This window comes from Rattus norvegicus, chromosome 3, assembly GCF_036323735.1.
Source record: "Rattus norvegicus strain BN/NHsdMcwi chromosome 3, GRCr8, whole genome shotgun sequence".
NCBI classification, from domain to species: domain Eukaryota; kingdom Metazoa; phylum Chordata; class Mammalia; order Rodentia; family Muridae; genus Rattus; species Rattus norvegicus.
Window position 1 is genome coordinate 64,747,055 of NC_086021.1, and position 14,741 is coordinate 64,761,795.

The following is a 14,741-nucleotide window of genomic DNA, read 5'->3' on the forward strand; positions in this document are numbered from 1 at the left end:
TTTGAACTCAGGACCTCTGGAAGAGCAGTCAGTGCTCTTAACCACTGAGCCATCTCTCCAGCCCCACCAGTGCACATTTTAAAAAAGACAAACAGATATATGTGTGTCACCTTAAGCTGCATATCACTTCTGCAGGTTGCTTATGGGTGGATTCAGTGGTGCTTTCATGGGGTGACAACCCTCCAGGAGGTTAGGCAGCAATTCTCCATTGTCTTCTCAAACATTTTTGTCTGTTTGCTTGGTTGATTTGTGTGTGTTATTTCTAAAACTGGCTTCCAGACTTACCAGATTCCTGATTCTCCACCCATAACATCTATACAGTATCACAAACCACCCTTATCTCCAGTTCCGGGAATCCATTTCTTCTGACTTTCTAATGCACCAGGACACTTACGCAAATGCAAAATGAAATAAAATACAGTTGTTTTTTGTTTCGTTTGTTTTTGAAAAGGTGGTCCCTATGTAACCCTGCCTGGCCTGGAACTCACTGTATAGACCAGGCTGGCCTCAGCTCACAGAGATCTACCTGCCACTGCAGGGACAGAGGCCTGTGCCACCACACCAAGGTAAAGTGAAACCTTAAAATGTCATCCTAGAAAGCCAGACATATTAATCATATTAATCTGAAGTGAGCCAGAGCCATGAAAAGAAAAGAAAAGAAAAAAGAAGTTCGATTAGCTCAGCCAGAGACACCAGAAATCAGGAGGCTGAGGGCAGGGCTTCATGGCACATTCTTATAATTTCAGATTCAGGAGACAGAAGCAGGAGGACTGCAAACTCCAGCCAACCCGAGCCACAGAGCCAGTACAAGGCCAGTTGCAACCGAGCAAAAACCTGGCTCAAGAAAACAGAACCAAAAATTAACAAACAAAAAAACATTTGAGATAAAGGCAAAGCTACTTTTAGAGAAAGAAGCCAATCTCTCTCATGGTGAGCATCATGTTTAAGAGTTTAAAATTACTGTGCCTAAGAGAGTTATAAAACAAAAAATGCCTCTAGTCTATAAGCCCCACCTGCCCAAGGATGATAACTTTTGTTCTTGTAATCGCCCATACAACAAACCGTGTGTTTTCCCTTCTGTAAACAAGCTTGCTTGCCCGACTACATGTAGGTAGGATGTATTCTTGACTGCACACAGGTAGGATGTGTGTGTGATTACATGTATGCAGGAGATACATCAACATGTGTGCTTGCCCCTGGTTACGCACATGCAAGATGCACATGCCTTGTAGGTTTGTTATAAACCCCTAACTTAATTGGTGCTGTAACTTGAAAGTGCTCTCTGGCCCAGTCCTGGTATCGTGCCTATCCGGTGCCAGTTTGGTTATGGGTCTGGGGTCAATAGTCAGCAATATGACCATGATTAAATTTCAGTAAACAAGAAGCTTTATTAAATACTGGCCAGTCCACAGATATTGGCCAGATCTGTAGCCAAGATTTCCAGAGTGTGGCTTTATTTATAATTTTACTGTTCTGGGATACTTTGTGAGTGTTTGGGGGCCTCAGAGGATAAAGGCCAAAGCCAGTGTTCTGATCCCTGCCCTGGCTGTTTTGCTGTAGTGAGCCAGCTGATGGCTCTGCTCCAGGGACAGCTTTAGGCAGGCATCTGAATGGTTAGTAAGACAGATGGCTCAGTTCCTGTGTGGGAGATACAGATGCGGTGCTGGTGGCATGGTAGGTACCAGGCCTGGTAGGTACCTGGGCCTAGGCAAGCGCAGTATGTGAGAGTGTAAGGACTGCCACGTTTGTCATTTATTACATTTCAGTGGTTGACTGGACTGTCTGGCCTAGCTCACTCTGAGGTTGAACAACAGAGGGAAAAAAAATCCCCATGCTATACAAATTTAGAATGCAACAAAACTGCTATTCAGTATGCCTGGAGTGGTGTTTTTCAATTTATTAAACAGCTTACAATTACATTGTCAAAATTCTTTTATAATGGTTGCTGAAAATTATGGAACGACTGCTATCCAAGATGGAAAGAGCCACAGAATATAGTCTATTGCAGGGCACGGCTACAGAATACGGCCTACGCCTACGAAGAACGCACTTAGGCACTGCAATTTAAAGTCATGGTAAAGTTTTATTTCTACACATTTTCTCATTATTGCAAAAATATTTTCACCTTTACAGAAATAGCAACAACATTAGATATATAATTCTGTGTTTTAAGGATAATGACTTTTTTTTTTTTTTTTTTTTTTGCTTTTAGGTTTTTGAGACAGGGTTTCTCTGTGTAGCCTTGCCGTCCTGGAACTCGCCCTATAGACCAGGCTGGCCTGGAATTCATGGAGACCCACCTGCCTCTGCCTCCTGAGTGCTGGGATTAAAGGTGTGCGCCACCACTTACCTGCTTACAGTTTACAGTTTTTAAAAGTAACTGGATTTAACGTCTGTCCTTCCCTTTTATTTGCTTCTGTAATGGCTGCTTAGCATTTTGAATCATCTGAAGGGCATCACTGACAGTGTACCCGATGCCTGTGGGCAGGTTCACTTCTGATGCGTCTCTAGCCATCGATTGATGGCCATTTTCAGAGTCCTGTTTGGGGTCAGTACCAGTGAAGGAAGAGCCAAGTTTGTCATGGGGCTCGTGCGCTTCTTCTTGTGGATCCAACTCTCCATTGCTTCTCTCTCGTAGGAGTAGCCATCTGAAAAGAGTACATTGCCTCGGTCAGGTAAAGCAGCGATTAGGGTTAGTCAGATGAACCGCACTCAAGGCAGGGGGCTGCTGTGAATTAAATGCTCATCTCGCTTTGCCTGCACTGGGTCCAAGACATGCCGGCCACAGCGGCTGGCCCGTAGCCTTGAAGGCGTGCATGCTAAGCTCGGACTGTGCTCTGTCAAGTGCTAGTCCGATCAGTGCCACTATAATACTTACCTTGTTCCTCTGAAACACAGCAGCTGAGACCAGAACCCTGGTGACATTCGGGCACTGGGACTGAAAGGGGGTGGGAGGAGGTAGGGAAGTGGGTTGTGAAGATTGTGGTGAAAGGGAAGAAAAGAGCCTTAGGAAGAACTTGGCGAAACCCTTCAATGTACACAAATGGCACAAGAAAGACGCGTCACGGAGGAAATAAATCACTGCCATTTTTATGCCATGCTCCTACAGGCTGATTGCCTTCCTACATGTGAAGCCTGGGGTCTCTGGGGAGGACAAAGGACACAAACCTGTAAGCCCAGCCTTAGGGAGGGGAAGCCAGTCTGGGTGCGTGTGACCTTGGAGCCTCTGCACGTTCACTGCTGAACTTGTCCTGTTCTCAGGCAGCTGCGAGGCCTGCTTCTCTCTGTGCTAAATCCACAACACTTGAAACGGCTGCAAATCGAGCCTGGGCCTCGCCCTCCTCCCGCCCCGACCGTGCGAGTGATAGGAGCGGTGCACCACAAGCTGTGTGTGCACCGTGGTGTGCACTTCAGCTGTGATTCCACTTGTGTCTGCTCTTAACTCTATGGCTGCTGGCATTCTGTTGTACAGCTGCACATCTCCTGTATCCCTTCTACTGACAGAGGCAAATCTGGACGGTTTCCAGCCTGAGGGAATTCTCGCTGCTGCTGTGTGTGCCCTGCTTCCCCTGTGAACCTGGATACACACCAAAAAACTATGTTGTATGTTTTGGGGGAAATGCCTAGTTTGTTTCAACAATAGCCAGACCGTTTTACATTCCCACCCCCACCCCCTCGAAAAAAAGATTCCACTTTTTGTCCTTTTTGCCAGTGTGGATTTCCCAACGTTTTGATAGTTTTTCTGTTTTCCCCAACGTTTTGAGACTAAGCCATCAGTTAATACAACTGCTGTGTGGCTTTGACTTTATTTCCCTAGTGAGCATGATACTGTGCGTGCTGCCCTGTTGTAAAACGGCCTATTCGAACTATCTGCCAATTTTTTTCTTTCTTTTTTTTTTTTTTTTTTTTCTTTTTTTCGGAGCTGGGGACCGAACCCAGGGCCTTGCATTTGCTAGCTGCCAATTTTTTCTTAAAGGACATGATTTCACTATGTAGCCCAGACTGACTTCAAACTCGCAGGAGTCCTGCCTCTCCATGGCTGGAATTCCAGGCATGGGCCACCCTGCCCATTTCTAATCAGATGCTGAATTACAACAACAGTTTGAGCAAGAAAAGCCTCCATTTTACTGTTAAAGCTGCATTTGTTGAACTCTCATTCCCACGACGATGAATACTGAAAACGCACGTGCGGTTCAGCGTTACTCAGCCCTGCCGTTAGAGCCGGGCTGACTAATCCCAGAGCCAGCAGGCCAGATGGGTAAGTGTGCTAAGTGTACAGAGGTAAGGGCCCTTAAAAACTCCTGTCAACACTGTGGTTGTGCTTACACGGAATTAATGTCTCTGGATGTTTTGCATTCAGACGGAAGCTTAAACTTTGCTCTGTTCCTCGCGTCCCTCTGCCTGCTCCAGTTTTAGTCAGAGGTGCGAGTAACTATTACCGTGACCTCTTCCCACTGTATGGCGCTGCTCCGTTACGGAAGCTGCTATTGGCACCCGTGGTGGCCACGCTTACAGAGAGGCCAGGTCTGTGGTATTACACATTTAAAAAGATTATTCTCATTTTATGAGCATTGGTGTTTTGCCTGCATTGGAGTCTGTGTGAAGGTGTCAGATCATGGACTTAGACAGTTGTGAGCGGCCATGTGGTTGCTGGGATTTGAACCCCCGTCCTCTGAAAGAGCAGTCAGTACTCTCAAGTGCTGAGCCATCTCTCCAGTCCACTTAACAGTATTCTTATGTCTTCCTGGGATCTGGGTTATAGATCTTCAGACAAGGAGTATGCGACCCCTTGTGTGGCTGCAACTATCCTGTTTCAGATTGCAGGGGGATTGTGCTTTTTCTTTTTTCCCTTTTATTTCTGTAGATCACAAATTCTTTCATTATAGAAACTGTCTTTAGGAATTTCTTTTGACCTATTAGTTACACTATTTTTTTTAATAAGGGCATTATAAGATAGTGTCCATTTGGATCCTATTTGTAATATAAATAAACCATAACCTAGCTAATAATCTTCTTTGTCCTGTACCACATATTTATTACATATTTTTTCCAAATATGTAATAAGTTTTTCATAGCCTCTACTCTGGTGGAAGACCCTGCTTCTGTTTAAGAGGTTGAGGAAAACGTCATCTTCTTCTCACCCGCATATACACATGTACTCACAAATGCCAACACGCACACACACACATGTATCCACAAATGCCAACATGTACACACTCATACACCAGACGCTTCAAGCTGTCCTACCAAAGTTCATCCCCAAACAGAATTCCCAGGCTCACAGGACCACCAGAGCTTTCACACCATTCACCACCACCTCAAATCCCTGCAAACGGACAACTAAGAACAGGGCAGCTGGTGAGTTCCCACTTAGGTTTGCATGAGTAAACTTTAATGGTAGTCAGGGAACTGAGCTCCAACAGGTCACCAGGAAACACTTCTTTCTCTTGTTTGCTTGTTTTCACTGCATGTCAAAGTTTCATGCTTCATGTGTGTATGAGTTTGAAGGTCTTACCCGCAGGCCTGACGTGCAAGTGCTCTACCACTGAGATGCTAGCCCTGACCTAGGAACTCCAAACTTTCCACAGAATGAAGAAAAATGCTAAAAGAAAAAGTTCCTGGAGAGATCCTGAGGAGATGGCCCACTGGGTGAAGCACGTGGTGTGCAAGCATGGAGCCCCAAGCTTGGGTCCCAAGATCCCATGTAATAGAACTAGGTGGTAGGCAGGGCTGTTCTACTGTGACACAGACGGAGACAAGCAAGGCCACAGGAGCTTGGTCATCTTCAACAGAATTGAGGAACAAAGACTCTGTCTAAAGCAAGGTGAAAGGTGGGGACCCAAACCAGAGCTGTCCTCTGACCTTTGATGGGAGTTCATGTATGACCACAGTCATCCATAGCGGCTCCTGGAGTCTTCCAATGGGTCAATTCCCTTCTAGTTTCTTGTTTTTTCCCCTTCTAGTTTCTATTGCATTCACTTTGTGTATGGGAGTACAGTGTGTGGTCAGAGGACACCTTGTAGGAGTGATCTTGTCTTTTCACCATGAGGTGACCTCTAGAGGTCAAACTGAGGTCACCAGGCTTGGCCAACCCTAGTCCCAATGTGCTAGTTCAAACCTTCCCACTTCTAGACTTTAATTTCTAGAGAGAAAGCAAATTAAGTATACCAAAAACTTTCTCGTTCCATTGTGCCTTGAACGAAGGTATTTTTAAGAGAGATAGCTGTCCTGCAGGGTTAACACTGAGAAATTAAAGATTTCAACCTCTTGACATCTTTCTAAACAACGAGTATGTACTACTCAGTGTACATACAGTTAATAGTACCTCATTAGATAGGAACTATGACTTATATTCAGCTTATATCACATGCTTATCTCGATTTCAGTCAAGAAGCCGTTCCAAGGTCACACAGGTATAGATAACGGTGCTGAGCTGTAAACCCAGGCGGCCTGGCTCCGGAGTATACACTGCTACTCTGCATGCTAAGAGCAGTGCAGGGAAATGGCTCAGTAACTGGAGTTTTGAGCGCGGTCTCAGTGGGAAGGTAACAGTGTTAGTAGAGCAGGCTATGAAGGTTCTAGAAAGGTTTAAGAGGAAGAGAATGACACAGCTGATATTTTCCTACAGAAATGCCAGTCCAGAAGAGTGGGCCCTGAACAAAGAGAACACACGCACATCATATCAATGCCTCGAAGCAACACGCATCAACCCATCCAGTGAATTTTAACTCAACTGGAGTACGGTTCCCCTGTGTCAGGACTTCTGACAAGAGGCAAAGCAGTCACATCTGCTATTGTAGATTCTTAAGATTCAAAAATGATGAATCAACGTAAAAACGGTACAGTGGTCTCCACCAAAATCAAATATCTTTTTCCAAAGAGGCCATGGAGAAAATACAGACAATGCACTGCCTCACAGCAGACACACTTAAAATGTCAAACTGATCGCTCAATACACGATGAAAGAGGGGCCAGAGGGGGTATTATGAAAGATGCTTCATTGCAGGGAGAGGTTTAACAGCATCATGTGACCCAGGATTAGAACAGCCACAACACCATGTGTTTGGGAATATGGGCAGAAACTGGAATTCGTAGTTATTAACTTAAAATGCTGTATTCACCTTGAGAAACATTTGGGCAGTTTTAACACGCACTTAGTAAACGACCTACAAGTTCCACTGCTAAATATCTTCTCCTGAGGAAATGGGTCCTGCCCAGACAAAGAGCTGTGTATGAATGTCACGGCAGCTTCAGACATGACAGTCCATGGCCAGCTAGTGGACAGATGGATTGTGGTATGTCCAGTGCAATGAACACTACTGTGGTAAAAAGAAATAATTACTGATATAAAACAAGATACATCAGTTAGAAGCATCTGCACGTTTCAGGCTTCCACTGAGGGGAAAAAGGGAGTAAGGCAGACAGTGATAGAGAAAGACACCCAATGTCAGCCTCTAAGTGTGCACACACGCCTGCCCATGCACACAGACACACAACTCACGCAGTATGATAGCCACATGGGCTTAAGTGAAACTTCAAACTCAATCACTTTGTCTCAATTCCAAATGTAATGTCCCCAGTTTGTTTACTACAAAATATACCCCACTTAAGAGAAACAAAATGGGAATCCTGAACACGGCCCAGCTACAACAAGCATGTGAGAAGTGTTCCTCTGTCCTCCGGGCAGCCCGTCACACACCCGAGCCCCGCAGTCCCCACACACACCTGATGCGATGACGGGGTCCTTCATAAGTTCCCTGGTTATTGGGCAGATGAACTCGTCAGGGATTCCGGAAGAAAGGGACTCCATCCTGGTCCTGAGCTCATCAATACTCCGCAGGACTTTGCTGCGCAGACCTAGAGACTCTAAAAGAAAATCCGTTACCTCGGGCAGCAAGTGAAAGTCTGTAAAATGAAATGTTCCTGGGAAGTGAGATAAACTTTTGGAACTTGAGGCTGTGAGGACAGGTAATGCATGAAGCTATCAGTATCATCTTCCAGGGAGGCAGCACGGGGCACAACATTCAGACCAACCGAGAGGTGGAAGATCTGGCCTGTCTCGAAGCAGAAGACTGCGATGGGAACACTCAGTAATGAAGCCATGCGCCTCCTGCAGTCCAGGAAGCAAGAGAGGGGGAGGGAAGGTGAGCCAGCCCCAGTGTCCTCTGCAGGGACATCACCGTGAGCTAACTGGATCTGGCTGAGTCTCGGTTCTTAAAGCTCTGCCAACCCCCTGCGGCAGCACGGACTGGCACCTGAGCCTTAACACATGGACGATGAGGCACACGCGCCCGTGCCCTAGCAACCCAGACAACTAACAAACAAAGGCTCATGGGCTTTTAGGAGTTCTTAGAAAGAAAAGATCAAAAAGTGAACTCTGGTAAAAACAAAGAACAAACAAAGCCCCTCTCATTTCAGTTTATCAATATATGATTGATTATTCATCTCAGTATAGGAATTCTGACCCAGTGAACCTGCACTTGCCATTTGACCTTTCTACCAGCTTATCAATTCCAGGCTCCAAGCTCTACGGCACCACACTCTTCCAAGGGCCTGGCTCTGAACCGAGGCTGGTGAACACACACGGGTCTAGTGACTGGACTGAGGGGTTTGCTGACCCTGTCCAAAACTGACTTCTTGTTCTTTAGCATGCATACTTGAGTTAGACAATGGCGTTCACAAACGCACAGATTCACAAACGCCTTAAAACATCTCAGCGTCGTGGATAGATTCTCTTCACACAAATGGACGGCATAAGGAGTCAGTTCTTAGGGGAAACAATGACTGAACTGGAAGAGTTGGAAGGCAGAAGATGAAGTACAGAGATGGAGAACACATCCACAGTGGCACCCTTTAGTCACCCTTCCTGAGAACCTGGTTTTTTGAAACAAGATCTTTCTATGAGCATTTCATTGGCAAACTAGAAAATGGCTTGGCTTTGGTTAAAATACTATATTGAGAAACTCAAGCATGTTAAAAAAAAAAAAACCTTTTTCTTACATTTACAAAAGGCCTATTGACAAGGGGTTTCACAGTGCTCAATCTCTTAGCAATGGTTTCTGTGTCCATCGTGCTGGATACACTACCTTGTTACTGTGTCCACCGTGCTGGATATACGACTATCTTTGGACCACCACATCCCAATGTGCTTTTTAGTGATAGGCTACTCCCATATCCCAGACAGTTAGCAGGTCTGGACTTTACACTGGCATTAGGAACTGAGGGATGAAGCTACAGTGACAAATGCAGGCAAAACATCTCTGCGTGTAGAAAGCAGACATCAGCGTGTATGCCACCAGTTTGCCTTTTCTACTCATTTTCAATCCCAACATGAATTCTGTCTCAGTCCAATTTACTGTCTTAAGGAAAAGTGTGCTGTTCCTAAAATTCAAGACTAAAGAAAATTCTTTGTAGTTTAAAATAGCAGTTGAAGATTAAAAGTTAACTTCTATCCTGAAGAGAAATGAAACAGAAGATTTCAACACCCTTTGGAATGGGTGTGTAGTATGCATGCCTATAATCTTAGCCTGCGAGAGGCTGAGGCAGGAGAATTGCAGAGTTTGCCACATAGATCTTGTTATATAATACTAAAATACCAGACATTTCAGATGTTCCAGAGAACACATTTTCTGATTCTGCTCCTAAATTACTGAATGTGCTAGCTTTCCAAACTGTAAAGCAGAATGTCCTATGTGAAACCTGTCACCATTGCCCTCCAGTCTAGGCCAAGTCCATGAAACCTGCCACCACTGCCTTCTGGCCTAGGCCAAGACCATGAAACCTTAGGCCAAGACCAAGTATGAAAGCAGAAGTAAATCACACAGTGCTGTTAAAAGGTAGGGCTTTGGGGACAAACAGGATCAGAACCCTTAGAACAGAGACCCCAGAGAGTGAACTCATCCATCCCTCCAAGTGAAGGTACAGTGGGAAGGGTACTGTCCATAAACTAGAAATTACTCCTGACTAGACACCAAACCTTCCAGTACCTTCATCTTGGATTGGGCAGAATGAAGAAATCAATTTCTGGTAGTTTATGGGATGTGCCATAGCAACCCAGATGCATTAAGGCAGCAACCTACGTCAATGAGGACATGCAAACCAAAGCCTAAAGGAGAAACCACAACTGCTGGACAGTGCTGGAGAGACACCGGGGCCACGCCTAGTGCTGGTGGGACTGCATAATATACGGACTGTCAACTCCTCCAGTGCCACTCGTGATCACCCACGGTCCACTGACTCTACTATGAATGGGTACACGAGAAACCTGAAAAAAAGGCATTCATACAAAAACTCCACATTCACAGAAGTATTATTTATTACTTCTAAAAACATGGCGCTGTCCCGAATTCTATCAACTGACGACAAGCGAAAGGACAAAAGCCGGACAGAAAAGGTCACGTGCACCGAGTACTAATATAAAGTCAACTAATATAAAGTCAATAACAGGAAAGTTTGCACACAAAATACTGGTTCCAAAAGCTGGAAAGAAGGGGAAAGAAATAGGGGATGGGATTTCTTTTAGCGCTGATAAACATGTTCCAAAATTACACAGTGGTAATAATGGCTGTAACACTCTGCGAACATGAGTGTGCACACACACCACTGCCAAGTGTAAACCTCGCTTCAGAGTCACTTTGACTGGTGAGGTATCTCAGTCAGCTGCCACACAGGCGTGAGGATGAGTTCAACAGCCAGAACCCAGAACGTGACAAGCCAGGCATGGTGACCCACGTTCATAATCTTAGTACTGAAGATGCATAGCCTGTCATAAAATCACAGCATATGTGGCCCCTGGGCAATGACAGAGGGCCCTGTGACCCACCCGCACATGCAGAGACACCTATGTAGATGGATACACATACACAAAGATTTTTTTCTGAAAAGTAAATGTTAAGGACCTGAACTGTAATCAAGTGTTGTTAAAGTATAAAAAATAAGGTGCTGTCTTTCACCCCCACTGGGTATATAACTTTCAAAAATTATAATTCTAAGCTGGGTTTGGGTACTTGAAGAAATTCTTTCCTCTTTCTAAGTAGGCAAGTGTGCTCTCCTACACAGGACTGACCTGAAGAAGAGAAGGAGGGAACCACAAGCAGCTAAGCCCTGAGGTCAGCAGGGACCTCACTGAGAATCTGAGGACTGCGGGTCGGTCTCCACTCTCCTTACCGATTTTCATATCACCAGCCAGACTTTCCTTTGTGAGGTGCAATAGTTCTTTCCCGTCGATGTTGTTTGTCCGGAAAATATCAACGAGGTCTTCCAAGCCTTGAGCACGAAGCCATTTTGAGACATCCTCCTCTGACCAGTCCTCAATGAAATGTTTCAGCTGATCGCTTACGCTTCCTGCTTTAAAACCGCAGGCCAAGTGAATGGAAAACAAATGCTTCTCCAGCCATTCCCACCTTGAACACGTTGTACCGTTTTAACTTCCCTTTAAGAGGTGAGGTAGATCTTACAGGAGTGAGCAGATGCTATGGGAAATGCTAGTCTTTAGGAACTTTTCACTGCAGAAAGACAGGTTTTGGTTTTGTGGTGCTGGGGGTCAAATCTCGTGCCGCGTGCACGTGAGCCACACTGACCTGCACTTCTAGTCCAACTTCTCTTCACTACATAATCCTCCCTCAGTCGGCTCTATCACCTCATATCAGCACACCATGTGGTTACTGCACATCAGCACACCATGCAGTTACTGCATATCAGCATGCCATGTAGTTACTGCATATCAGCATACCATGCAGTTACTGCATATCAGCATACCACGTGGTTACTGCATATCAGCATACCATGTGGTTACTGCATAACGGCACACCATGTAGTTACTGCATATCGGCACACCATGTGGTTACTGCACATCAGCACACCATGTGGTTACTGCATATCAGCACACCATGTGGTTACTGCTGACAGTGCGGAGTGGGAAACTCCTAACACATGTCTGCGCTTCTCGGTGAGGCCAAGGAAGAAAGCCAGTGCGCACGGTAAATCTGTGATTCCTATTCTGTCCTTGGGTTACAGTCACCAGAGAAACATGGCTCCAAATGCAAACGACATTAAACCATGTATGCATGTATAGTCATAGACTGTATGTGCAAGCATTTATCGCCACCCTAACACAGGACCCTCAAAAATTAGTTTTAAGGTATATGGAAATTGAGTCTGAATGGTGTGTTGGGACAGGCAATATGAATGCATGCCAAGGATTTATTAAAGTTCAGGCTTGGGAGTACAGCTCTGAGGTAGAGCACGTGCCTAGTGTGCACGAGGCTGCAGGTTCAATCCCCAGGACCACACACATACACACAAAGGAAGTGCCCAGATTTCTGATTAGTGTTGAGATGGGTTAAGGATGCTCAATGCTTGGGTTGGGGCTGTAGCTTGCAGAGAGCACCTGCCCTGCAGGACGGAGGCCCTGGGTTTGAGAGCACTGCAGAACAAACAAGGGTGGGGTTGTCTTACTGACCTTGGCAAGGTGTTTCCAGGTCAAACTGCCAAATGTTCACTGTCTTGTCCATCGAACCAGTAGCAAGTAAGAGAGTGTTGGGTGCAAACGCACAAGTCGTGACGTACCTAGGTGACAGAGACAGCTGTTACACAGCATCTGGCACCTTTGCTAATCACAGTAAAACAATGTGAGATTCACTTCTGACCTGGTATGCTGAGTCAGCGTGTGCAGCACACTCTGAGTTCCCTGAAAGACAACATGATCACTGTTACTCAGGCAAGAGACAAGCCAGGCATGGCGCCTCACTTCCAGGGACATGTGCTGAGTGCAGTCCTAGTAACCAACTTGTTGAGACTTAGAGACAACAGGAGAGCTGAGGTCCCTGAAGACTTAGAGCTTTCTATACAGGGACCCTGGCATTTGCCAATGTGGTCGAGACTAAGTATAGAGTATTCCTGCTGGCGTATCCCATCTGTACGTACTGCAGGATCAGTGAATGAAAGCCGCTGACATTCTGACTACACTTAGGCAGCCATCAATGTGCAGGCATTGTCCTCGTTAGGGTTCCTATTGTTGTGATAAATAAAACATCATTTCTAAAAGCAGCTTGGGGAGGGAAGGGTTTATTCCTGCTTGCACTTTCTTTTTTTTATTTTCGGGAGCTGGGGACCGAACCCAGGGCCTTGAGCTTCCTAGGCAAGGGCTCTACCACTGAGCTAAATCCCCAACCCCCTGCTTGCACTTTCAAACCAGAGTGTATCACTGAGGAAAGTCAGAGCAGGAACTGAGGCAGGAGAGAGAGACCTTGGAGGCCTGCTCTCCATGGCTTGCTCTGCGTGCTCTCTTTTAGCACCATGGTCTCAGGGGTGGGTGGTTTCTCACATGCATCCTTAAGAGAAATGCCCAACAGACTTGCCTGCAGGCAATTGGATGGAAGCTTGTTCTCCCTTGAGGACATGCCCTTCCGAGATTAGGACTAACGACAGGCATATTTTACAGGAGGAGTAGCATATGTTTTATAGATAAAAGGCAATATTATAACTATTTGTGAATATAAACTATCCCAAAACAAGCTGGTGGGAAATCCCACGGCTCTGCTTCATCTGGTTTGAGTGTTCCCATTTTTTTTAAAGATGTATTTATTCATTATATATAAGAACACTGTGGGGTTGGGGATTTAGCTCAGCTGTAGAGCGCTTGCCTAGCAAGCGCAAGGCCCTGGGTTCAGTCCCCAGCTACAAAAAAAAGAAAAAAAACAAAAACAAAAACAAAAACAAAACACCGTCTCTGTCTTCAGACACACCCAAGGAGGGCTTCAGATCTCATTACAGATGGCTGTGAGCCACCATGTGGTTGCTGGGATTTGAACTCAGGACCTCTGGAAGAACAGTCAGTGCCCTTAACCACTGAGCCATCTCTCCAGTCCCAGTTTGTTCCCATTTTTTTGCAGGAACATCCAATAACTTCAACTCCTGTGTAGGTAACTAACCTTTGGTTGCTACCACACTCTGATGCCTTGTGTCTCCACTGACTGGCTGCCTTGGCTGATGCCTGAACCCAGTCACCAGTGAGGTGCCAGGCAGCACCGAGCCCCTCCCTCCCTCCCTCCCTCCCTCTCTCTCTCTCTCTCTCTCTCTCTCTCTCTCTCTCTCTCTTTTCTTTCCTTTTTTTCGGAGCTGGGGACCAAACCCAGGGCCTTGAGTTTGCTAGGCAAGCGCTCTACCACTGAGCTAAATCCCCAACCCCACCGAGCTTCTCTTAAAGATCATTCTCATCGACTGCTATCTTGGTGAGATGTAAAACTTCCATTTTTATTTATACTCCTGCAATTCAGCATTTACTCATATAAATCTGCCCCGAACTTGTATTTGTCCAAGACTATGGTAACTTACTTGCTTATGCTGGTCCCTAAATCCACCTGTACCCTGAGAACTATTGGTAGACCACATTCAACCACACCCTGCTGTATGGAAGCCACGTATGATGAATGTTTAGACACTGGTGTTCTCTATGGTGTTCTCTATGGTTTCTATGTGTTTTCTATGGTTAGATTTAAAATTTCATCCATCACAAAGACATTATTAAAATATCTAAGGTTTTTCCAAGTATCTTACTGTTTCAGCATTGTGAGAATGTATGTTATATTCTTGGGCACCATAAACATCTATATTAAAATAAATATATATTTTTAATAACTACTGAAGCAGTTATCTCATAAACAATTTATATAGTTCACACAGAAGATCTGAAGTACTTACAATATCATAGATGATGACAGACTTATCCACTGACCTAAAAA

General features: G+C 45.3%; 1 protein-coding gene across 4 annotated transcripts in view; it reads right to left on the bottom strand.

Moving 5' to 3' along the window:
- Positions 1 to 2,063: 2,063 nt before the first annotated feature.
- Wdsub1 (WD repeat, sterile alpha motif and U-box domain containing 1) overlaps positions 2,064 to 14,741 on the bottom strand; it is a 32,408-nt gene continuing 19,730 nt past the window's right edge. For 2 of the 4 annotated variants that reach the window (XM_063284111.1, XM_017591892.2), the window contains exons 6-11: positions 14,701 to 14,734; positions 12,648 to 12,688; positions 12,461 to 12,567; positions 11,167 to 11,343; positions 7,726 to 7,866; positions 2,064 to 2,648 (exon numbers count right to left, since the gene is read on the bottom strand). In XM_063284111.1, the coding sequence (XP_063140181.1) occupies positions 2,491 to 2,648; positions 7,726 to 7,866; positions 11,167 to 11,343; positions 12,461 to 12,567; positions 12,648 to 12,688; positions 14,701 to 14,734 (658 nt within the window). In that variant the 3' untranslated portion in view covers positions 2,064 to 2,490. Of the gene's footprint in view, positions 2,649 to 7,725; positions 7,867 to 11,166; positions 11,347 to 12,460; positions 12,568 to 12,647; positions 12,689 to 14,700; positions 14,735 to 14,741 lie in introns of all 4 variants that reach the window. The other 2 variants (XM_006234211.5, NM_001014179.1) reach the window with 2 other exon arrangements.